The sequence below is a fragment of the Triturus cristatus genome, chromosome 10 (assembly GCF_964204655.1).
Source record: "Triturus cristatus chromosome 10, aTriCri1.1, whole genome shotgun sequence".
NCBI lineage: Eukaryota > Metazoa > Chordata > Amphibia > Caudata > Salamandridae > Triturus > Triturus cristatus.
The window spans coordinates 527,656,822-527,682,851 of record NC_140593.1 but is presented as its reverse complement, the minus strand read 5'-3'; the positions used below and the strand labels follow the sequence as shown (position 1 = coordinate 527,682,851).

Here is a 26,030-nt window from a genome sequence, read left to right as displayed (position 1 = left end):
AGGGGTGTCTTTTGAGGTCGGATTTCACCTTACCCGTCCACTCGTGGTTGGGCGTGTCTCTGTGCAGATGCTGCAGGCGACGTTGGGGAAACCTGGTGGGGTCAACCCACAATGAACCCGGACTCTGAAATGCTGGGGGACCTCGCTGGGACCAGTGGGCCACCCGGATTCGAGCTGTAGGCATTGGTGCAGTGGTTGTTCCAGGCACCAGGTTACTTTGTCCTCGGCAGGCTTAGAGTCTGTCTTACAAGTTTCTTTTGAACAAAACTGCTGTTCACAGGAGATCCGGTCTTTCTTGAAGGCAGTCAGTCCTCCCAAGGGTTCTGGAAGTCGCTGGCTGCAGGACAAGGTGACTTTTGGTACAGGATCTCTGGAAACTGCAGACCGGCCGGTAGGGCTGGGGCCAGGTCAGTTGTTCTCTGCAGTCTCCTCTGCTGGGCATCTTCTTTTGTCCTTCTTCTTTTAGGTTGCAGAAATCGGTCTTCTTGGTTCAGGGCTGCCCCCTAAATACTGTAATTAGAGGGCAGTTTAGGGGTCTCGAGGTCAGTAGCCACTGGGCTACTGACCTTAGCGTGACTACACCCTTGGTGTGTTCACCGCATGTGGGGGGGTGGGCACAATCCCTGATCCTGAATGGAAAGCGCCTGCTATCTGCAAGATGGCGGGTACTGAAGAGTGGGCTTCACCTCACCTCCCCCACCTGAAGGGTGGGGTGGACAGTGGTGGGCACACCTTCTGGGCTGTGCTAATGTTTCCCGCCTGTCTTCCTGCTAAAAAGGAGTTGAGACAGGAAGGGGGCCTGCTCCTGATAGCAGGAGAGGCTAGGGATTGTGTTACAAAGGCGGCAAGGCCTTTGAAGCTCCCCTGCCACAGACGGCTCTTCCTGGCCTGGGGGAGGTGTGACCACCTCAGCCCAGGAAAGGCTTTGTTTCTGGGCACAGGGAGCAAAGGCTCCCACCCAGGGATCCAGAATCATGTCTTGCGGTTGCAGGCTGGTGCTTACCTGTCAGGGAACCCACCAGAGACTGGTTGTTTTTCAGGGGGCATCTCTAAGATGCCCTCTGTGTGCATTGTATAATAAATCCCACACTGGCATCAGTGTGGGTTTATTATGCTGAGAAGTTTGATACCAAACTTCCCAGAATTCAGTAAAGCCATTATGGTGCTGTGGAGTTCGCAATGACAAACTCCCAGACCATATACTCTTTAAGGCTTTACTGCACTTACAATGTCTAAGAATGGACTTAGACACTGTAGTGTTACAGGGCTCATGCACCTGTAACCACACCAGTGGCATAGTGCACCCAGCCAGAGGGGTGGCTCACACATGCCATAGGCAGTGGGTTGTAGGCATGGCACACAGGGATGTGTGCCATGTTGACTCTTCACTTTTCTCTGCACCAAAACACGCAGCCTGCAATGACAATGTGTGTGTGTTAAGGTACATGACCTCTTAGGGTGGCACAATATGTGCTGCAGCCCTTAGAGGCCTTCCCTGCTCACTGTGCCCTGGGTACCAATTGAACCTTTTTACAGGGGTCTTACATGTGGCCAGAGGGGTGTCAATTGGGGGTACAAAGGTATAGTTTTGGGAAAGAACACAGGACCTGGGAACTTGATTGGCAGGGACCCAGAGCACATCAAGTCTAAGTACATCAGAAATCTGGCATAAAGTGGGGGGTTACTGCAACAGAAACCCAGCTTCCTACACCAATCATTCTCAAAAACTATGGGTGGGCGGAAATTGCAGAATTTGAGTCTGTGAAATTCTACAGAATTACATAATAACACAAAATTCTGCAGAGTTCCGCCAATACGCATAAAATATGCAGATCTCGCTGTGTGCGCTGCAATTTAGTGCCAGTAGCCCGAGCAGCACTGAAAAATCAATACCAAAGGCACCATGCGCTGTGCAAGAGCACATAGTCATTCAAGTTGATTATGCTGCACCTCAAGTAGAAAATCTACATGAGCAGCAGCAAATCTACTTGAGAAGCAGCCCTCTGACCGTGACCACTCACAACCGTGAGCCACCACCCATGTTAGAAAGTCGAGCTTAGGGATGCCAAAATCTCACTCGTACTTGCCAGTTTGCATTTCTGGAGCCTTGTGGTAAAAAAATTCTGCCATGCACCAGCTGGTAGAATTGGGCTGGAACTCTGCATTACAAGAGGAATGTGGAATCGACAAATTCCGCCAATCAAGCGGGTGGAATAAAACATTCCTCCCAACCTTACTCTCAACATCAAGGAAAAGTAAACACACATATCATTACCACAGTTATTAAAATTGCCTTCTATTATCCCAAGGACATACCTAAATTGATACATCTACTTTTACACCAGGTTACCATGCAACTTCTTTTCTATCTCTGCACATTGGGCATTTCTGGGGGCCGGTCAAAGCTACTCCTGATGGCCTCCAGAACACAGTTCACAGTGTCCCAGCCCCATACATGCTAACCCTTCAGGAGTCAGATTACGATTTAAAGGCTAATCTCCCATCTCCCGATGACTGGATGCCAAAACCCGATTCATCTGCAGGCAGGCTTCTGCAGACAGGGACAGGTCTTGTGTGTCTAGGAGTTACGTAGTATGCACGTCTAGTAACCTGCTCCTGCAGGCCAGTACACAAAAATGTTTCTCACACTCTCCCTGCCTGCCATAGCAGTTTCTCCGTGCTCCTGACAGGCAAGGAAAAAACATAACTATATTTTAGTTAAGTCCCAGTACATGACAATAGACCCGATTCGAGCCTCAATAGAAGTCAATGGGAGAAATACATTCTCCTGATTATGTTTGGAAAAAATCTTCCACTTTCCTCTTCTAAAATGTAGGCATGTATGCAGCCCCTCTGTAAACATTGGCACATGGTGGCGTTATCTGAGTTAGAGATGAGAAAAACAGTTGTTTACTAATCCAATCAATATGCTTTAAAAACTACAAGTACCTGCCACCCAAGCCAGTTTTAGCTTTGAGGGCCTGGAGTAGGCTGAACTTTCAGACTTGGAGTGTGATGGTTAGTAGTTGTGTAGGTACCTATGTGTAAGTAGTGCGCTTTAGAAATCCTAATTTCATTTCATTTGCAGCGCTGGCAGGGACAATGCGCTGTGCAAACTGCAGTGGCCTCCCGACAAGGGGCCTGGCATTTATTCATATTTTTTACATAAATTAAGCACTTGTTGTACAGCTCCAGTACATCCCTGACACACAACAGTACAAGCACTCCATCCGCTTCAGCAATCAGATGTGAAGTCTCATGGGAATGTCTGTTTAGCAGCATGACGCTAGCCATCTATAATGCCCTCCCCATTAACCTACATTTCGCTGAACATTTGCAGCTTGTCAGAGAAGATCCGAAGCACATATGTACATTAACGCATGCTCTATAGCACAAGCTGCCTTGTATCTGCCTTTAGTAATTCTGCTTGAGACCTGGAGCATACTGGGATGGAAATGTTGGGCAACACAATATTCCTCGTTTTAGTAAAAGTCGAATATAACTGTGGCACATGCATCTTTTTCAAGGAGTAATTGTGAAAAATGTGAAAGTATGAAACATAATTGCCAAGTTTATGCCTGACACACGAAGTGTGAAACATGATTGAGAAGCCACTTTATAGAGACAGGATGGTAAAATGAAAGGAAGTAAAAATTATATTATTACATGGCAAATATTAGACCTCTTGAAACTGCATTTTTAACTGCATGTTTCATTTTAGGATTATTATTTTTTTCGAGAGAAAATGTGCTGCAAATCAGATTTGTTTACATTATTTTTTTTAAATGTTGTGCCAGGAAAATGCTCCCAATCCTCTCTGTTAATGTGCTAGCTTTGCTCACTCCGTCCTTGCGATATGCTCCTGTGCAGTGAACACAGTTGTGCATAAATGACATGGCTTTTTCCATAAAAAACAGACACCATTCATACAACGTGGCGTCCCCTAATACAGGTTTGTATTTGCTTCTTATATATCCTTACAGTCCTTTTGTGTTCAGCTTCGTGCATAGAATGATGAAATGCAGTTTCGTGCATAGAATGATGAAATGCAGCTTCGTGCATAGAATGATGAAATGCAGCTTCGTGCATAGAATGATGAAATGCAGTTTCGTGCATAGAATGATGAAATGCAGTTTCGTGCATAGAATGATGAAATGCAGCTTCGTGCATAGAATGATGAAATGCAGCTTCGTGCATAGAATGATGAAATGCAGTTTCGTGCATAGAATGATGAAATGCAGCTTCGTGCATAGAATGATGAAATGCAGTTTCGTGCATAGAATGATGAAATGCAGTTTCGTGCATAGAATGATGAAATGCAGTTTCGTGCATAGAATGATGAAATGCAGCTTCGTGCATAGAATGATGAAATGCAGTTTCGTGCATAGAATGATGAAATGCAGCTTCGTGCATAGAATGATGAAATGCAGTTTCGTGCATAGAATGATGAAATGCAGCTTCGTGCATAGAATGATGAAATGCAGCTTCGTGCGTAGAATGATGAAATGCAGTTTCGTGCATAGAATGATGAAATGCAGCTTCATGCGTAGAATGATGAAATGCAGTTTTGTGCATAGAATGATGAAATGCAGCTTCATGCGTAGAATGATGAAATGCAGTTTCGTGCATAGAATGATGAAATGCAGCTTCATGCGTAGAATGATGAAATGCAGTTTCGTGCATAGAATGATGAAATGCAGCTTCGTGCGTAGAATGATGAAATACAGCTTCGTGCGTAGAATGATGAAATGCAGCTACGACATACTTTGAGCTCGCACTCTGGACATCACGCACAACACGACTACCGAATAGTTCTGCAATGCCCTAGTAACGTCATATTGTGCATTAAGTATGTAAATAGTAGTTGTAGCACTTATACTAATTGCTTAGTTTCAAACATAAATCCTACTACCTCTTTAGGTTACTGGAAGTTGCCAAATGTGAACCAATCAGTAGCCAAATGTGGCACGTTCTGATTTTATACGTCAGAATTAATTTAATTTATTAAAGAATGTTCTCTAGTTTTTCAGTGATCAGGCTTTTATAGCTCAAGCTTCGATGGCAGTTCATTTTCTGAACATTATGTAAAATAGGAAAATATATATATATATATATATCTCTATTCTTTTCAAGCTAATCCTTCAGTCTTTGTTTAACAGAAATGTTGCGTATTATTAACTGATGTCTATAATCGACGTGCATTTTGATTTCTCCTCTGTGTCGTGTGCTAACAAACGATCTTCACTTGCAGGATTACGGGGGATATCTCGGCATCCTGCTTCTCACAAGCAGTGCGGAAAACCCACTGTTCACCTGTGGCGCAGCCGTGTCTCCCATTGTAGATTTTAAATTATATGGTGAGCATTAAATTACGTTTTTTCTCCATCAGTGAACTATCAAAGGTCTTGACTGGCAGCAATTACAACATTAATACCGTGAGTTGGCACAAGCCATTTGACTTGTTTAATATGAGACAGAAATAGGAGGCGGCAGCGGTGTCGTTATGCATCAGTTAATAGCCAGTGAGCACGTCTGTGAAATGTGAGATGACATTTGCTGGTACAAGGGAAATGAACCGCAGCGCATAGGTCAGTCGTATATTAACAGCCTCTGTGATATCCCAGTGCATGCACAACAGTTAGAAAGGCGGGTGCCGGTATCGGCCCCGCCGCGAATATGGCGGGGAACCGACCCCCTCCCCCCCCTCGCCTGTTCGTCCGGCCCGGCGGGTCTACCGCATCAGTGTGACGCGGTGGGCGCGCCACGGCCGGGATTGGGTGGCGGCAGGGAACCCTTGACCCGGAAGCAATTAAGGTGCTTCCGGGTCAAGGGGGCGGCGGGGGACAGGCCAGTTAGAACTGGTCTGCCCCCAGTGTTAGGATAAAGGGCCCGGGAGCGCGGGACACGGTCTCTTGGTCCCGCGCTCTCAGGCAATCAGACGCAGCCCTTGGGGGGCTGCTAACTATTTGTTTGCCCACCCACCATCCCCTGTTGCAATAGGATCATTGGGTAATGAATTACGGTGTGGTGTTGTTTTGTTCCTTTGGTTTTTCCCGTTACAGGTCATTTATCGTCGTATTTATTGCTATTCCTTGGTCAGGCGGTAAGGTCATGACTGGTGAGCAGTACATTTAAGGTCCTTAGGGGGTGGCGCCATTCACGGATGGGGTCGCCCAGGAGGAGGGACAAGGGGTCTCTCCTAGAACTCCAGGGGCGGTACATCCGGTTGGATGGATGGGTGCGGAGAAAGGAGGGGAGTCACGCTTTCTTTAGGCTGGTTGGCCACCCCGCACTGGTATCGACGTCATTAAATGGCGCAGAGTGCAAGACCCCACAAATTGGAATGGAGTTCAGGGAACGTATGGGGGTAACCGGGGGGGGGAAGTACCCTCTCGGTAAGCGGGCCCTCTGCGCATGCGCAACTCCTACGGGAGGGCGTGGTTAATTGATAAGGATCTGACACCGGTTAGCGACCTTGCCGTAGGCCCAAATAGGATACGCAGAAAATAATTAATGTATGATTATGTCCAGATGTTAGATTCGGATAGGAAAACTATGTATTAGTGATAGTTTAAGGTTAGCCATCTGATATCTGTGCATATGAATTGTAATCAAATGTTGTGTTATGTTTCTGCGTATAATTGTGTTAATATTGTTTATTTCAAAATTTTAATTTTGTTTTCATATTTTAATAAATACGGCCGGGGGTTGTACGACCCCCGCCTCCAAAAAGTAATTACCTTCTCATGTCCCTCATTAGAAATGTGGTTTACGCGCAGGGGGAGGGGAAAATTCGGTAGTCCCTGACCATACCACAGTGCTGTGCCCCTGCTTAGATGCAATGTGTCAAAAATAAATACCACAGCATGTCTGAAATACATGTATCCACCCAAAAAACTCCTATATCAATATTTTTACAATGTACACAGCACACCACCTCTTAAACTATGGGCCAGTTTGAGTGAGGGTACTTGTATAGTGCAAAACTGCAACCTGGATAATCTTAAGGGGCTTCCAGTGGTGTTACATATCCAATGGTGTAGCTATACCTACTGCCACCAGGGGCGGACCCTACGTTTGTCACCCAGTGCAGGTAAGAGCGGGGGAGGAGGGGGTGGCAGCTGACGAACGACTTGTTGTGGGGGGGCATTTTGTGGCTGACGGCCGACTTGTTTTCGGGGGCGGAGGATGGTGGTAGTGGACAGACACAACTTGCTCACCTCCACCACCCCCAAAAACAGTGCCTCCTGGCCCCCCCCCCCGATACACCACTGCACATATCAGCATAGATCCTTGTGTATTTTCAATCAAACACATCACAATGTCATGGTATATGTGTACAATTCACAGTACAGATCTCAATGTTTCAGTAATACATCATAGTGTCATCTATAAAATTCCTTTAATACCCCCAGTGTGGCACGCCTTATCTTATTAACACCGCTCATAGCAGTATCCTCGAATGTCAATAGTGTATATGAACCAGTGTCACAATAATACAAAATGTATCTCACAGAACAGTGTGTGAACATAGTTCTCAAATCAGTATTTCAATTTGTTTTAAATACCTCAGGGCTAAGTGTTTGGGTAATTTTTGTATTTTAGATAAGGGACCACACAACAGTTGCCCCATGTTTGTTCTCTAACACTGAATAACCTTATTGTATTAAGTTGTAAATACAGTTTTATGGAGTAACAAGATAGATAGGTGGTAATTTCACGACTTTTATGGGAACTCTCAATATGGGATTCCACCCTAAAATAGCTTCTCTACCATTATTATCGACAAAACCGCATTTGTACTGAAGATATGTTGACAGGCAAGAGATGTATTTGGCTTGTGATCACATAGGTATGTGAAGATAAATAGATGCCTGAGGACCTGACAGGAATTGTGAAGCACGTTTATTTAGGCTGAAGGCTGTTAACTGTCACAAATAAAGACTAGCATTTTGGTTGATGAATCTGCTGTCAACTTATGGGGGAATTCAAAGTTATTAGGTTAATAGAACTGAATATCGGGTGTCTCTTAACAATCTAATACCAACGCCTGAGTCACGTTGCAGTGTTATTTAAATGACACCCACAATAATATTCTTTTAGGTGTTCAAGAAATCAATATGCATTATCCCCGGAAGTCGGTACTAAATTCCAAAACAGTGTCTGGTTATAATTAATAAATCTGGTATTTGTAAAGTGCGAACTAATCACCCCCTTAAGGGTTTCAAGGCTCTGGGGGTCGTCGGAGAGATTAAATGAGCTATTGCCCAGAGAACCATGAGGCTGAGATGAGCTACCGCTGGCGCCGGAGATCAAACCTTGAGCTCCGTGCTCCAGAATCAAGCGCTCTGGCCTCTGCGCCACACCTTACCTGTGATGTATACAATCATTTTCTGTGGCCTGGAAAGATGTATTAATATGCTTGCAATTAATCTCAGTGCAATATTCATTAGTGGACGCAGTTGCTGTAGGTAGGTACCTATCACTACAATTAAGACTACAATCACAGTTTAAGGTCAGGTCAAGGTCCAATAAATTATTCCCTTGCTCAACCTTTGGTAGCTGGCTATGAGCAGACAGGCTTAACTTAGGAGACAGATGTGTAAAGCATTAAAAACACATTAAATAAGTAAGACAGAACGCACAATAAAAATCCAATACCAGTTTATAAAAATATGAAATATATTTATGACTAAAATGACACCAAAATGACAAAATTCCAATGTAGGGAAACAAAGATATGATTTTTTTTAAAGAATAACCAATTTCTAGTGCTTAAAAGCCAACTTGGGGCATCTGGTTGCACATGACCGGGACAAAGTCAAAGTTTCAGGCCAACCGCAATGGAGCATGGGTCGGATACAATGAGCGGTAGGGCCAGGTCAAGTATTTACCTTCTGAATTGGTCACTTTTTGGAGCTTTTTCTCTCGATGTCGAGCGGGTCTCTTCGACAGGCCAGGTTTTTTATTTGACGACAGCGGCTTGCTTCAGCGGGATTCCTCGGTCGATTCCTGGAAGTCTCGTCGATGACGAAGAGCTCCGGAGCTTCAGCGGGGCAAACCTGAATTTCAGGCCGGGGTGCAGTTCGACGTCGCGGAATTGACTCTCGGTGACGGGTCTGTCACCCTATGGAGCTTTATGGTCAAAATGCTTTAAATCATCTCAAACTTATGGAGGTGCCTCCAGAAAGTCCTTTTGGGTTTTTGATAGGTCCACAACTCCAGACAAGGTTCCAGAAGCTCTTAGTTGCTTCTTGGAGAGTTGGGACTACAGTTCCCACAATGCACTTGGTCAATTCCTTTACAATCCAGCTGGTTTCTACTTGCTGGAGATGACGCAGGTGAAGCTCTTTTAACCTGTTGCTTCCAGGGAGTACACTCCTTAAACTTTCAGTGCAAGGCAAAGTTCTTCTTTTGCTGTAGTTCCAAAGTGTGCAGCAGGTGCAGTCATTCAGAGTGCAGTACTCTTGGTGCAGGCTAGAGGTTCCAGAAGGACAGTACTTCTTACTGTTCCTTCAGGCAGGGCTCTGAGTTGCTGGGCAGCTCTCCCACTATTATTGAGGCTTCTGGGCTGGCAAGCACGGGGGCACCCCTCACCAATGGGGTGCAGGGCGTCACCCTCAATGATGACCACTTCCCCTGAAGTATGGCACATTTTTGTCCCAGAAAGCACTGTTCCAAAAAATCCAAAATGGAGAAACTCTCCTGGAGTTTAAGGTGTGGCTAACTTAACCTAACATTTCCCTTCTAGCCTCTCTGCTAATTCAATTACAGGGGCTCCCTTCTGGCTGGGGTGCAGGAAGTGGGTGTGGGCCTGTGTCCTCCCCTAAGCGTGTTTCCCTCTTTAAAGACAAGTTTGGCTAACCAGCCCCCTTCATGCCTTTTGTTCTGCAGCTTGCAAATCTCCTCCCACCAGATGTCTCTTTGTTTCCTTTCAGGCCACTTTACACCTCATCAGAGCAGATTGGCTCATCCTGTCAAAGGCTGGCCAATTAGGAGAGGCTACTCTAGAGCTGGAAGTAGGCACATCGGAAAATCAAGTTCTATAACTTCTTCCTGTTATAGTTATCATAAATCTAACCTTGGCAAGTCGTTGGATTTATTCTATTTATTATTTAGACACTTTGAAGTATCATTTTAGCTCACTCCTGTCAATAGTTAGACCTTATTGAAGTTTAAAAAAGCCTATGGAGCTAATGTACTACAAACAGGAAAACGAAATTGGCAGGTTTTTACTCACCAGGGCTTATAAAACATCTTTTGAAATGTCCCTGTTTGTAGTTGCACAGCACCCTACGGGAGACCTTGGGGGTGACATATATAAAAATAAGATAATTGGGAAGTACATTTATTTCCAAAGTCTACGGAGCCTCTAAACCTACCTGCCCTACCATATACTAGGGGCTTACAGGTAGGTTGTCATACCAATTATAATTACACCTATTTACCCTATACCTTTTACACAGAGCACCGGCCCAGGGTCTGGTTAGCAGAGCCCACGGCACAATAAGAGTCACCAGAATCAGTCAAACAATGGGGGTGAGCAGGGCTCAAAGGATGACATTCTCAAACACTGCTTTAAAAAATCATTTCAATGTTTCAGAATTCTTCCCTTGTCAGTAAAAGGATGCCCATTTGTATTTAAACATTGTATTTGATTCTCTCTTTTAGTTAAGCATATTCCACTTGAGCTGAGAAGTATATACATTATTAATCTGTTTATACTAAAGAGAACAACATGGAAAAATAAACAAACTAGATTCAGCCCCTCTTAATACCCTATTCCACTATCTTTTATATTTCTCCTTGGGTCTCTTATTGCTGCCCTTTATACCTTTCTCTATTCCTACTCCTCCTGCCTGACTGGTCTGTTCTTTAAATCAATTTTCAAAAGGAAATATTACCCTATGATATATAGGTGAACACAATTATTCAATTACACATTATGTGTAAGGGGAGTGTAGACCTAGATGGGCCTTTAAGCCCCCTTCATGTTGCTAACACCATGTAGACGTTACAGGTAGTTAAAGAATAATTGCATTTGTGAAAGACAGCGGAATTCTTCAGGTAATGTTTATTGATGTTCACTGAATCAGACTTCATTTCAACACATATATTTCAGATATCTATCATTACTAACTTCATTCTGATGCAGTATTATTGTCCATAATACTTGAACAGGAACTACAACTCTACATAAAAAAATAGTATTGTATGTGAATTTAGAATTAGAAAGAGAAGTGTTAGAGGATTGTTACTGTTAAGCCAAAACTCTATGAGCAGGCGATGGAGGATCTAGTCAAATAAGATAATGGAAAAAGACCCCTCTACACAACATGGAGAAGGAGGAAGGACCATGAGGCTCCAAGCTTGGGTAGTCTGGAAAGAGACCAAAAACAACGCTTCGAGGCAAAACATAACATTTTCAATTGAGTATAATCTGGGAGAAAGGAGCAGAATGTCAAAATCTATACAACAGTGTCAGTGCTTCATGGCTCAAGATACAGATGAGGTCAGTATATTCCATGTCAGAGGGAACACAAGCTCTTGCGTATTCCTAAATGTTCATCAAATAGTGAATGGTTAATTCTTGGAACTGTCTTCTCGAAAAAGTGGTGAGGTTGCAGTCAACACCAGAATTGAAAAAGAATAATAAGCAGAGGAGAATATTCACAGTGGAAAAGTTAGAAAAGAATTGAATGGAAACTAAATTGTCACTGTTGGCATGGAAATGAACAGGCAGGTTGGACCAAGTGATCCTAAGCTTTCATCAATATTTACTTATTTGTAACTATGTCAATGTGTTCTGCATTTTTATACTGTGATGATCCTTTCATAGTAATTGTATTTGCCTTATTCATGTACCTTCACTCACTATGCTGTAGATGTTGCCGTGATCATGGCTCACGTTAAGAATCCCTGGGAGATCCACAGAGAGTGCATCTGTCTCATTCAATAAAGCCAGGATAAGTCTTTCATTTAATACATGACACAACTAACACCTTGCATTGTTTTTCTTTGAAGCTTCTGCATTTTCCGAAAGATATTTGGGATTACATGGAATTGACAGCAGAGCTTACGAGGTATGTCTTTCGAAATTGATTTCTCATTCATTTTAATTGCATGTTTGACTTAACGCTTCACTTTTAGAGTAAGACAAGCCTGAAAATCATCAGATGTATCTTCGATTTACTTACTTAGAGCCAAATGGTCTTTTAGGGGGCTTTGGCCAACATCTTGTTATGTGGCACTTTAACTTAAATGACTCAGATGTACAGTAAGTGCTTGATATGGAAATTAATGATCTAACTACTGACCCACTGCTAGTTTACCATGAGTGAGTGAGGGAAAGCTTGGAAGCTCTTGCCATTCACCCAAATGCTTCAGAAAAACGTGGTGGTGTATTATTTTTCTTTATTACACTGGTCACATCAAACCATGTTCATTAGTCCATAGTATTGAGTCTATTGCTTAAAAAGGAGGCTATCTAAGTGTTACGTTCCAAAGCTAGCATTATACGGGTAAGCTCGTTTCAGAAAGCAGCGCAAATTACTGTTTATGCGCCTTTTTTGCACAAAGAACTGTTTGGTTTGTGTGTCATGGTGGTCTCTTCTTGTATAAGAAATGTTGAGAGCATTTGCTGGCGCATCCACATGGCACATGGACATTCTTCCTGATAAAGCGAGAATCCTTTTTTAGGTCGAGAATTCGAGACCTATTGTAATTTCTTATGGTGGGTTAAAGCCATCCCCCAGCTTTTGATTTGTTTGTTTCAGTGTCTCACAAAAATCCTTGCTTGCCAGTGGTCAGTGCTGCCTCTTTGTCCCTCCTTCTCTCTTCCGTTCCTCCCATGCAGCAGGGACTAAGTACTGTCTCATCACACTATAGTTCTTTGTCTGTTCTCTGGGGGACTACTTTATTTCTTTGTTTCCTGCTCTGTTTCTGTTTGCCTGTGTGTAGTTTTGGCACCATAGCTGATTACAGTTGAATATAGTTTTCCTCCCTCCCACCTCCTCCTAATTCCACAGTTTTATTGGGGGGTGCTTTTTTCACCATGCCTTCCTATTCGTGGTTATATTTTTTAGGCTTTTAAGCAATTTTCGCTTTCAACCGTTATTTGGGTTTCTTTTTAGTAGGATGTTAGTTTGCATTTGGGCTTTGTTTTATGGAGGATTGGGCTTGTTTTTTGGTTGAAGAGCAAAACAAGCCTTGGCAGTGCAAAAAGCTGGCAGTGAATGTCTGACTTTTTGGCTTTGCCAGTGCTTGTTTCACAGAGAGACCATGCTCTTTCAGCATAGCAAGAATATGGTTCAGTAATTCATCGCATACACGCCGCACTCAATAAGATATCGTCTTGGAAACAAATGGCATAAATAGATGGAACATGGCATGCCAAGGATTGTCTGGTATAGTAACAAACAGATTCCACTTCTGTAATGGTAACTCAACGGATTCATTTCCAAATACAATAATTGTAATGGGACACTTTTCTACAACGGTATTACAAACTGAGCTAATTTCTAATGCAGTAACCTAACCGGACCCCTTTAGGATACAGAGATCAAACAAGACTAGATTCGGGTTCTGACGCAGTAACGTTACAGATTCCTTTTCTGCAATGGTGACCTAACCTGGTTCCAACATGGCTACTCTGGCAGGATGCTTTCTGATTTAGTTGCTGAACACACATGACAGCCGAGCAGATTTATTTGTGCGTGCGATAGATACCCTGAACGATTCATTTCCTCACACATTGGACGCAGCCATTTTCTCCTGTTCCAGAGAACTAAAATAACACTTCCTATCAGGAAGACCTAAAGGTAGATTCTTTTTCCAATGCATACAAAATTGATCTGTTTTAAAAATATAGCGAGTCCTGTTTAGATCGAAGGAAACAGTGGTTTGTTCAGGATTCAGAGGCTGGCACTGCCATCGTGTGGTCAGTGTCAGTGGTCAAAAATAAAACCCAAAAGTCCAGCAATTGGATTTGCAGAGCCATTATGTATCCTACAGATTAAAGGTTCAAATTAGGACTAGAAACTACCATTGTTCCAGAGGCAGAAAAAGGAACAACAAAGAGACCCACCACAGACGAGGTGAGAGTGAGGCACCAACACAGCAGGAAGCCATGGATGCCAAAGACCAGAGGCCAGCTCCTCCAACATCCCCACCTGCTTCCCCGTCCTGGGAGGCTTTTGCTTTGGTTGAATGCCTCAAATGACTGCATAATCATTTTTTTTTATTTAGCTAACATGTTTTTGGTACCCTTCATTGTACATGGGTAGTGCAGCTTGCCGCTTTCCCATTCTAAATAAACATTTTAGTCTGGGTATGTTTTAACGAGTGCACATGCACTTTTACGGCCCAGATAACTTAGAAATGGGTGCATTTATTGCCATCCTCTGGGGCTCTGTGCACTAAGACAGTCAGTAGTACCGTAATGTTAAATATCAGATCACTAAATCTGTTCAAAAGTCTTCCAGTTTTAGGTGAATTGATTTAGCCACCATTAGTACTTTCCAAATGAGCCCAAATTGCATTCCTTCAAAAGGCAATTTTTATATTTGTTCTGTTTTTTTTTTTTCCTACCATATATGTTGACTGCTGAGCAGGTGAATTAAAGTATTTGATGCTGCAGAGAAGTAATTTCTAAAAACAGTATCACTAGCAACGTATTTGAGAGTATGTGTGTTTCAAGTGAATCAGTACTGGCCTTTTACAGTACGTCGTGCTCTCAAAAATAGACCAGAGGTCACAAGTTTGAGCATACTGTATAGCACAAAATATGGAGACCTATCTATAATCCTCTCCCCGGCAAGTATGCCTCATTGAAGCCTAATATGTGACAGGTACTCATCTGTCTTGAAAGCTAGTCCTGAACACATTTGTCTTCTGTATCATTGTATATCTCCTGCATTCGAGCATCATTTTACCATGCTGGGAGTGGGAAACATTCCAGCAATTTGTCATAGAGCAACATCTTCATATCTTGAACACACTGCAAAGTAAACTAGAGTGTAGAAATGCAATTGATTTCATTTCTTTGTTTAGGGTAGTTTACATATTTTGTCTCTTGTATTGATTTTTTAGAATGATTTCCATATTTTGCTTGAACGGTACTGAAGCATTGTTTTAACAAGGTCCCTAGGGTTGCTGAGGTTGGTTAGGGCTTGACCTAGTTTATACCGACCTTTCAGTGGATTGTGCTGCACTTTGCATAGGAAAAGCAGCGATAATGACGTGGGCCTCTTTTTGACAAATGTGGATGACCAGTCAAAAAAATATAATTTACTTTCATTTGAGCCTTTACATTTGTGTTCAGATTTCTTAAGAGGAGGGGAGTTGTTTGAGTAGGGATGTCTAAAAAAGCGATTTATTTTTTCAAATATAAATTACCATAGGTAAAAATTGTTGCAGCGGCATATGCTGATAATACACGTATTTGGATACAATTTGGCATGACAAGCACACTTTTCAAGCAACTCGATGCCAATCCAGGGCTTTATTTAGTTATTTATTTGAAGGGTTTTATATAGCGCTGGCTAGACCCGGGGGTATCAGAGCGCTTTACATGAACATAGGCAAACGGAGAAAAACAGTTGGACAGGATACCAAATGAAGCAAGAGAATACATCACATTATAAAAATAAGCGAGGTGAGGAATTTGGGTAAAAAATTTGCTATTTCAAACAATGTATAGGAAAAGAAACAAACATAATATACATGGGGTTATAAGTCAGTGTCTGAGTAGGGAGAATGTTATGAGCAGTGGGTGAGTGCAAAGATGGTAAGGAAAGAAACTGACAAAATCGAGGCGGGGAAGAAGAAAGTACAGTCCGTGTGGGGTTTAAGGGCCCATTATAAGTTGAGAAGGTGGAGTTTGAGGTCTTTTTTAAAGTTGAGGTCGGTGGGGTTGCAGCGCAGGTCCATTGGGAGGGAATTCCAGATGCTCGGAGCGTTCCCGGAGAAGGTGCGAGTTTGGGTGGATTTCTTGGAGCTTCTCATCAGTCTGGTGCAGCCCGCCTTTTTGAGTTTGTTTGTTAAGTATAGCGGGTTTGTTGGTAAAGGGCTTTGTGCGTGATGCGGGCGGTCTTGTAGAAGCATCTTCCTTCAACAGGAAGCCATTTAAGGGCTTTCAGGGCTGGGGAGATGTGGTCAAATTTTTTTTTAAATCCATGATGAGTCTGGCCGCCAGGTTGAGAACAGCTCTAAGTGGGGCCAGGTGAACTTTGGGGGTTCCTGTGAGGATAGCATTGCCATAGTCTAATCTAGAGAGGACTAAAGATTGGAAAACTGATTTGAAGTCGTCAGAGGGAATGAAGGGCTTGATTTTCTTGAGGTGATGGAGAGTGCAGAGTGCTCCTTTGGCCGAGTTTTTTATGTGGTCTTTAAGGTCAAGCTTTTTATCAAGTGTGAAACCTAGGGATTTCGCCGAATCAGATAGGGAGAGTGTGCAATTGAGGATATTCAGGTCAGTGATCCGGCTTTGGATGGGGAGCTATTCTTTTTAGGTGAAAAGAGAATAATTTCATTTTTTTTTAGGGTTTAGTTTAAGATGATCGGCGTAGAACCAGGATTGGATCTTATTCAAGGTATTGTTTAAGTGGAGAATATCAGAGTGTGATTTAATTTTGTAATAGATTTGGGTGTCGTCGGCATAAAGGTGATAGTTAATTCCCGCTTCTTTCAGGATGAGGGTGAGGGTTCCATAAAGAGGTTGAAGAGGGAGGGGGAAAGGATAGAGCCTTGAGGTACGCCTAAGGAGACAGTTGTCGGGTTAGAGAGGCAGGATTTGATTTGATTTGTTGTGTTCTGTGTTGGAGGAAAGAGGAGAACCATTTGAGGACCACACCGTTAAGGCCAAAGCGAGATTGAAACGAGTTAAGTAAGGAGGCATAATTGACTGTGTCAAATGCCGCTGAGAGGTCAAGGAGAATGAGAAGGCACGCTTCACCATTGTCAAGGGATTTGTGGATGTCGTCAACAATGTTCAGCATTGTGGATTCTGTGGTGCAGCCTTTCCTAAAGCCAGATTGAAGGGAGTCAAGTAGGTTAAAATTACTTATGTGATTGTTCATTTGGAACAAAGCACATTTTTCCAGGGCTTTAGCAAGAAGTGTGAGGTTAGAGATTGGTCGGAGGTTGTTAGGATCGTTGTGGTCCGTAGTGAGGTTTTAAGAATGGCCGTGATTTGTCCGAGTTGGAGGGAGTCGGGAACACATCCAGAGGCGAGGGAGGTATTAATGATCTTGGCCCAATAAGGGGCGATGATATAGTTAAGGTTGTGAACTCTGCGTGATTTGTCCGAGTTGGAGGGAGTCGGGGACACATCCAGTGGCGAGGGAGGTATTAATGATCTTGGTCCAATAAGGGGCGATGATCAGGTTAAGGTTGTGAACTAGGGATGAAGAGAGAGGATCTTTGGTATGTGAAGATGGTTTAAGTTTGGCTATCATAGTAGAGACTTCAAGCTCGGTCATGGGGCGGAAGTTGTTCCAGGAGTCGTTATTTTTTAGTTGTATGGTAGGAGGTATAGAAGCGGGTGAGGATTGAATGGGTAGGAGGTTGGAAGAATGAGGTGGAAGGGTTGTTGCAGCCCAAGAGGTATGTAGAAGGCAGTGTTGCAGGTAAATTGTGGGTTTGGCCGGTTCTGGATTTGAAGGAAGGATTGATCAATTTTAGCAATTTTATCCGAGAAGAAACTGGCAATGTCCTCACATCTCGAGATTGACGCCTTCATCTCTAGGGGGGCCGAAGATGTTTGTTTTCTAACAATGTTAAAAAGTTCTCTAGGCCTGTTTTTGGCCCTATCAAGTTGAGCACGGAAAGAGGCTGCCTTTTCGTTAAAAATGTGCTTCCTATAGGCGGATCTTGCAGTTCTGAGAAGGGCAAGGTGAGAGGGAAAAGGGTTTTGTCTCCAAGTTCTTTCTGCCAGTCTAAGCTGACATCTTTCGTTATTCAGTTCGGGATTGAACCATGATTTGGATTTGGTTTTTTTTGTTGATTAAGTTTAAGGGGGGTTACTTGGTCTAGGACCTCACTTATAATCTTATTGAAATGGTTAGTGAGCTCGGTAGCATTTTGAGAGTGGGGGTCGGAGTATCAGTGAGAGGTGTGCAGGTAGGCAAGATGATGGTGGGGATTTGGGGCTTGAGGAAAGGTCTTGGGTGATTTTGGGACATTTGGGGATTGAGGACAGGTTGGGGGGATCGTATGAGTGAGAGAAGGGAGGGCGGGGTGTAGGACACAACGGGGCGTGCGAGCGACAACATCTTATGTGGTGAGACAATAAATGGAGAGTTGAGTATAGGTTCTGGGAAGGTGGACGGGGTAGGAGGGGAGGAGTTAATGGTCATGGCGGGTTGGGGGGTAGGGTCTGAACCAAGACGTCTAGTTGTGGAGTGTCTGGTAGTGTGGGTGATGTTAGGGTAAAAGAAGGTTTAAAGAGTTGGTAGGATAAGCAGCTGAAGTGATTCGCAAAAATATTGAGGTGGAATTCGGACGCTTGTATGAGAGGGCTACATATTTTGAGAAGAATGTCATAGTAACATATAAAGCAGGGATGCAACCTCATATTCACTTAAAGTGCTTAGGCAGTAAGACAAGGAATCTAGTCTCATGTTTTTAAAAAAAATACTTTGCTCTGTGCTTGTAGAACTCAGATAATGGCTGCACACATACCAGATAGAATATTTTATTATATCAAGCCTGCTATGATGCACCTGCCCCCTGTTCTGTGTTCTTAGCTGCCATGGGTGCAAGACTGGACCATACAGTTGGTTTGACCCAAAATTACTGCAAACTTGTAAAATAGCCTTGAAGTAAATCCACATAAAAAGCTACTGACCAAAGTGGAAAGCAGTCCCACCAAGCCAAAACTGATTTTCTTTCTATGCTGGTTTCTAAAAGAAAAGTATTTAAGTGTTTGTCAATTTAATGAAGTTCCTGGTAAGACTAGCTTAGAACAAAACTGTCTTTATTACTTGTTATCTTCATTAATTAGGTCAAGCCTGGGCGGCACAGGCGCTACTCTGTGAGGCATGCTGTATTAGAGTATGTACATGAAGCTCTGCCCACTCTCCGCCCATATTTTTCATTGGCTTGTGTCATTGTCTTTTATAAATGCTGGCTTCCAAATCGTTAATAGGCTTGTTAGTCCCTCCCTAGTACCGCCTTGCCTTTATTTGTAACCTTCCATGAGGACTGGCCCTTTTACTTCTGTTGTTACACGGTATGTCTTATTTAGTCTGTAAGCACTATTTTCTTTAATGAGTTTCTCTTACTGCAGACACAACATGCTTTCCTGCAACATTCAGCACACCATGCACGCCTTCACTTTCCAAGTAACCCAGGACAAAGGTGGCAGCTTCTTGGAAGTGAAATAGGTCTGGCATTTACAAGAGTTTGAGCTATTGGCACTGTAAATGACAATGCCTTTTATTTATCTGTTTTGATAATTAACAGGCGTTGCCATTTACAATGCCAATAGCTTAAACTTTCGCAAATACGAGACCTGTTGCATTGCAAATGTTTTTTACTTTCTGCCCATTACTCATTGTAGAACATACGCCTTGGAAAGTGGTCCCTCACAGGATAACTCACTGTACATTTCCCATAGGGTGAACTCAAATTTGCACTCTAACATTTGGCAGGGGTCCTATAGGGTCTCTGTAACTCTCAAAATTGCCAATCTTTGCACATGTACCAACCACACCACGTTGGAGTGCAGGTCTAGACTGTTTGTAGATGTGCATGGAATGTAGGGTTTGCCCCAGGACCACTTACCCCCGAAATTTGAAAGGAAACCAAAACACCCTACAAAGGAGGTTGAAGTCAATCATCTGCACCTACCCTAATTAGGACCCCACACCACCTCTCAACATTCAAATTATGCAGAAGGGTAGCTGAAAACCCCAGTGTGACTATGCACAATTATGTGGAAAGTACATCAATCATTAAAAACGTGTGCCCGCGCTCTTGGGTGGGGCACACCTTAAGTAAAGGGCTATCAAGTTTGTTTCTACCCTAAGTTTATGACTTTTATCTATACATACAGATTTGCAAAGTATATTATTTGTCTCTATTCTTGCTTCATGAACACATTGGACATCACTCAGCAGAACATTAATCCCAGGCCTGGACTGCACGCTTTTCTACCAGCTATTTCCCTGGTGGGCTGGAGTCTTTTGAGACCGTTTTTTAGGGTAGGGGGCAGCCACTGGGAATTCTGCCACGTTTTCCAAGTTACCCATAAAACTAGAGCAACTAGAGAACTGGAGGGGCTTCAGGAAAGAGCGAGAGGAGAGAAATTGAAGAATAGAGAAATGAGAGCTAGGAGGAAAGGAGCAGACTGATCTGATCATATTTGCCAGGGCTGGTTCTGGTAGTGTTCGAAATTGGGTTCCTGGTTGACTGGGGTGTGAGCCCTGGTCAAGCAGTATCCACAATCCTAGTCATAATAGGGCACCAGCAATTTAACCTGTGCTTACCCCCTTCTAGCTTGGCACAGAGCAGTCAGGCTTAACTTGAAGGCAATGTGCAAAGTATGTGTGCAAAACTTCAAACAGTAAAACCTGTGAAATCACCACACAAAAAGATCCTGGGCCAATTTAGAAAAATAGAGTATTTTTTATTGAGTAAATCAAGACCGAAATGACAAAACCCAATAAGTAGAACTGGAGTTATAGATTTTTGAAGAATCTGGTCGGCCTGGACCGGGACAAAGTCAAAAATTCAGCCCGAGTTCAATGGAGCATGGGCTGGCTCCAGGGCCAGACTGGGCCCACTGAGTAAAAGTACCACAGTCTCGGTTGCGACGACGTGAAGGATCCTGTCGAGGGGGATGCCGAGCACAGAGAGGTCGATGCTTCGGTGTCGATCCATGTGGCAGTGGTGAAGCACAGGTCCTGGCTGCGCAACAGCGGAGAAGCAGCAATTCCGATGAGCAGGTTGCTGCAATGCCGGGATTCAATGTTGTCACTGAGGCTGTCACCGGCGGCGATGCAAGGACTTTTCTTCCGTAGAGTATCACGCATGTGGCGGTTCTGAAGGTGGGACAGAGTCTCCTAGCCATGCAACAGAAAGGATGCACCAGTTCTGGTCCACGCAACAGGGAGGTTGCTTCGATGTTGACCCACACTGTGAAGATGATGCGCCGGTTCTCTTCTTCGCAGCAGTGATGTGTTGGTTCTGCTGAACAAGCATCTTAGGCCAACTTCCAAGGGTCCAGTACTAGGGTGGCACCACTTGGCAGAGTAGACTCACAAATGGCACTGTCCTTATGCAGAAGCAAGATAGTTAGAAGTCTGGAATGTTCCTGAGACTTCAGATCAGGAGGCCAGCTAACTGGCCTTTAGACTCCCTCTGGGTTCATGTTTTGTAGGTCCAGTCCTTCTCACCTTCGCCAGGAGGTCAGCAGGCAGCAGGTCAGCACAGCATGAAAGCAGTTCTTCCAGGGCAGCAGTACAGCAGAGTGGCAGCCCTTCAGCAGCACAGCAGTACTTCTTCCTGGCAGAGTATGCACAGGTCCAGAAGTGTACTGAAGTGGTAGGGTCACAGGGCCAGTTCTTTTACCCAGTGGTGCCTTTGAAGTGGGAGAGACTTCAAGAAGGATCTTTGAAGTCCACAGGGGTCCTCCCTTCTTGCCCTGGCTCCAGACTCACTACAGACGGTTATGCAGTCCTTCGTGTGGCGACAGGACACAGCCCATTCAGGTGTAAGTGTGAGGCTGTGCCCAGCCTCTTCCCCCTTCTTCTCAGAATGGCCCATCAAGTCACACCTAAGCCCCCATTGTGTGTGGCTGTCTAGGGGGAACACACAAATCCCAGCTGTGACACACCCCAGACACGTGATCAGAGACAGGCTGCAGGCCTCACAGTAGTGAGAACCACATTTCTGAGTTTTTCACTACCAGGACATGCAAAACTTAAAAGTACATGTACTATCTTTTACTTACACAGCACCCTGCCCTATGGACTACCAAGGGCCTACCTTAGAGGGGACCTATATATAATAAAATGAGAGTTTAAGGGTTGACAAGTGGTTTTAAATGCCAAGTCGACATGGCAGTGTAACATTGCATGCAGGCTGCCAAGGCAGGCCTGGGACAAGTTTAGAGGTCTACTTAGGTGGGTAGCACAATAAGTGCTGTGGGCCCACTGGCTTGGCAGTTCGGGCTGGACTGTTCCCATGAGGCACAGGGTCAAGACTGATTTGCATATAGCTGTGTCTGAACTGGGGTGGCAAAGTGAGCTAAAGAATGATGATGGATTCAACCCAGATCTGTGACTGGGGGTGAGTGTTTGAAAAGTTTCAGCACTCCGTCCATCATCTCCTTGTGTTTGCTTTGTTCGCCCTAAGTTGGCAGGGTATGCCCAGACGTTTTGTTATTTTGTCTGCAGCCTTGAAGAAGTTCTCTTGGCTAGTTGCCGAATTGAACGAAACGTGTTGGCTGCCCTTTTGTGAAATCATATTTGAATTTGAAAATAAAGGATTTAAAGGAAATATATAAAAATACTGAAAAGGTTTTTTTGCTCAAGTGCACTGCTCTTTAAGAAATATAGTTTGTGAATCTGTGACCAGTGGCACCAAAGGGCAACAGGTGCCGAGAAGTTTGCACAAACCATTACTCTAATAGGACTACAGCACAGTTGTGAGGTGCTTTTCTACAAGTCCGTTGTCCAGTGTTTTTTGGATCTAAGTAGCTTAAATATGCCACTTAGGTATCTGCCAAACAAACCAAGCAAAAGGTTTTAGGAAAACCAGCCTAAGGTTGACAGGTCTAACACCTTCCCACCCCAGCTGAAAGTGGGGAGAACTACCCAACCTCCTGGGAGTTCTAATCACTAAGGTAGAAGAACCTGGAGAGACCTTTAACATTGGTGTCGTCTGACCCAGGTCTGTGTTCAACCTTAAAGTCCATTTCCTGTAGGGAGATGGACCACCTCAACAGTTTTGGATTCTCACACCTCAGTTGCATTAGCCACTTAAGGGGCGTGTGGTCCATCTGAATTTGGAAGTGAGACCCAAACAGGTATGGTCTCAGCTTCTTCAGTTCCCAGACCATAGCAAAGGTTACCCTTTCAATAGCACTCCACCTCTGTTCCCTGGGAAGTAACCTACTGGAAATGAAAACTACATGTTGGTCTAGGCCCACATCAATAAGCTGTCATAGGACTGCCCCTATGACATGCTCTGAGGCATCAATTTGTACAATGAATTACCTGGAAAAGTCAGGGGCCTTAAGCACAGGGGCTGAGCACATGGTCTGCTTTAGAGAGTCAAAAGCTTTCTGCATGCCTCTGTCCAGATCACCATTACGTGCTGCTTCTTAGAAGTTAGCTCAGTCAATGGGGCAATAATGGTGCCATATCCCTTGATAAACCTCCTGTAAAACCCTGTGAGGCCCAGGAAGGCTCTCGCCTCTGTTTCAGTTTTTGGGGGCTCCCAGGCCATGATGGCCTCGATCTTGGCCTGGAGGCGCTGGACATTGCCCCCGCCCACAAGGTGTCCTAAGTACGCCACAAACCCTTGACCTGTCTGGTACTTACCGGCCTTAATAGTCTGGCCTGCATTTCGCAGGGCCTAAAGCACTTCCTTTAGGTGAAAAATGTTTTTCTTACAGCTGTTACTGAAGACAGCTATGTCATTCAAGTAAGCAGCGCTGAAGGCCTCCTTACAAGTCATAACCTGGTTCACCAGCCTCTGGAATGTGGCTGGGGCATTCTTTAATCCAGAGGGCATCTATTTGAACTGGTAGTGGCCCGCTGGAGGGGAGAAGGCTGCACGATCCTTGGCTCCTTCAGTTAGGGCAATCTTCCAGAACTCTGATGTCAGGTCAATGCTACAAAGAAACTGGGCAGCCCCATACCTGTCAATCAGCTCATCAGCCCAGGGGATGGGATGAGTATCAGTCTTGGCAATTGAGTTGAACCTTCTGTAATCCACAGAGAACTGGATTTCTGGTGTAGTGCCCAGCACAGCAGCTTTTGGTACCAGCATCACAGGGCTGGACCAGGAGCTATTGGAGGGCTAATCCAACATCTTGGAGACCTCCTTGTTGATGCTGACCCTCACTTTGTCACGCAGCCTTTATATTTAATTTTGGCAAGGATTCTGTCTCCTGGGTCCACATCATGAGTACACACATGGGTAATACCAGGAGTGAGGGAAAACATTGAGGAGAATTGTTCCAGCAAGTGGTTACAGTCCCTCTGCTGTTCTGAAGTCAGGGTAGTAGAGAGGTTTACACTTTCCACTGACCCATCCTTCTCTTGCAAGTTTAGTAGGTTATGGAGAGGTTCAATCTCCTCTTCCTTCTCATCATCTCTCACCAAGATGGTGACCTCAGACCTCTCAAAGTGTGGTTTGAGACGGTTGATATGGTGAACCATTTGGGTGTGTCTGGGGGTCTTGAGTTTCACAAAGTAGGTGGCCTCCCCCTTCATCTCAATAATTTCATAAGCCCAGTCCAACGATCTTGGAGGGCCATGGACTCCAAGGGCTCTATCGCCCACACCTTTTTCCCAGGTTGGAATTCCATAGGGTAGCTGTCTTGTTGTACCACTGCTATATTACCTCCTGGCTGGCCTCTTAAGTTTTCAGAATCCATCTTCCAAAACTGGACCATCTGTGTCCAGAGGGCTAGAATGTAGCTAACCACATCCTGGAAATGTTTCTTGGGAGCCTGCTCATAACCCTCCCTAACTAGGCTGAGAGTTTCCCTCATAGGGTGACCATACATAATCTCAAAAGGGCCAAAAACAACCCCATATAAGCAGAAAGGAGGCATGGTAACAGGATGTCCCACTTACGCCTCATGGACTCAAGCAGACTCTTGATCATGTGGTTGAAGGTCGTGTTGAACCTCTCAACAAGCCCATTGGTTTGTGAATGGTTGGGGTGGAGAACTTGTAAGTAACTCCACATTCCTTCTACATTCACTGCAAACAAGCAGACATTACAGTCAGACACCAGTTCCTTGGGGAAACCAACTCTAGTAAAAATCGACATCAGGGCCCTAGCCACTGCAGGTGCAGTTGAAGTCCTCAAAGGTATGGCCTCTATGTATCTTGTAGCATGATCCACCAGAACCAGGATAAACCTGTTGCCAGAGGGTGTCTAGAGATCCATGGTCCCTACAATGTCAATGCCCACCCTTTCAAAGGGGGTGTCAATGACAGGCAAGGGATTCAGGGGAGCTTTCAGAGTCTGCCCTGTCTTCCGGCTGGCCTGGCAGTTCAGGCAAGTCCTGCAGAAATTATCTGAGGAAATCGTCATCTAGGGCCAGTAAAAGTAGGGGACACACCTGGCAAAGCTCTTGTACTGCCCCAGATGTCCTGCCAGGGGTATTTCATGATCCAGTCCCAGGAGGAAACCCTGTAGCATTGTGAAACTACCAATGCCCTTGTTGCCCCATGAACAGGTGCCTCAGGCTCACTGTACAGGAGCTCGCCCTCCCAATAGATGCAGTGACTACCAGAGTCATCACCAGCTACCTGGGCTTTGGTGTGTTGCCTCATGCCCTCCAGGGCTGGGCACTCTTTCTGTGCCTTACAGAACTCCTCCCTGGTGGGTCATCCTTCTTGCAAGCCAGCAAGTTCAGGAAGGTCATCAAGGGAGGCAATGTCCTCTCCAGTGGGCTCCGGGGCAACCTCCTCTGGAGCCCCATCCACCTCATCTGGGAGACATTCAGGGGCTGAATTCCCATGCCCTTACCCTTTCCTCTCTTGACAGCTGTCTGGGTCATTTTTCCAGACTCCAGACTTCCTTGACTCCCTTCCTGGACAATCATGGGCCAGGTGGTTGCCCCAAAACACTTCCAGGTGTGACCGGAGCTCCACTTCCATCCAGGTAGCATGCTCAAGATCATTCCCTTGCAAACAGTCCACAGGCATGGAAGATCTGACAGCAACTTTCTGAAGACCTGAAACCCCCACCCCACTCAAATGGAACTAGGGCCACTGAGTAGTGACCGTACCATCTGCTACTGCAACCTGATGGAATGTATTGGGTATAATCTGCCCTGGGGC

At 44.6% G+C, this 26,030-nt stretch overlaps 2 protein-coding genes across 6 annotated transcripts in view; one reads left to right on the top strand and one right to left on the bottom strand.

Moving 5' to 3' along the window:
- The window catches only part of LOC146789683 (uncharacterized), a 678,567-nt gene that overhangs the window by 108,428 nt on the left and 544,109 nt on the right, over positions 1–26,030 (bottom strand). The gene's annotated exons all lie outside the window — the stretch shown is intronic.
- The window catches only part of DPP6 (dipeptidyl peptidase like 6), a 2,129,336-nt gene that overhangs the window by 2,094,465 nt on the left and 8,841 nt on the right, over positions 1–26,030 (top strand). For all 4 annotated transcript variants that reach the window (XM_085631994.1, XM_085631993.1, XM_085631995.1 and 1 more), the window contains exons 22-23: positions 5,252–5,357; positions 12,025–12,083. In XM_085631994.1, the coding sequence (XP_085488120.1) occupies positions 5,252–5,357; positions 12,025–12,083 (165 nt within the window). The remainder of the gene's footprint in view (positions 1–5,251; positions 5,358–12,024; positions 12,084–26,030) is intronic.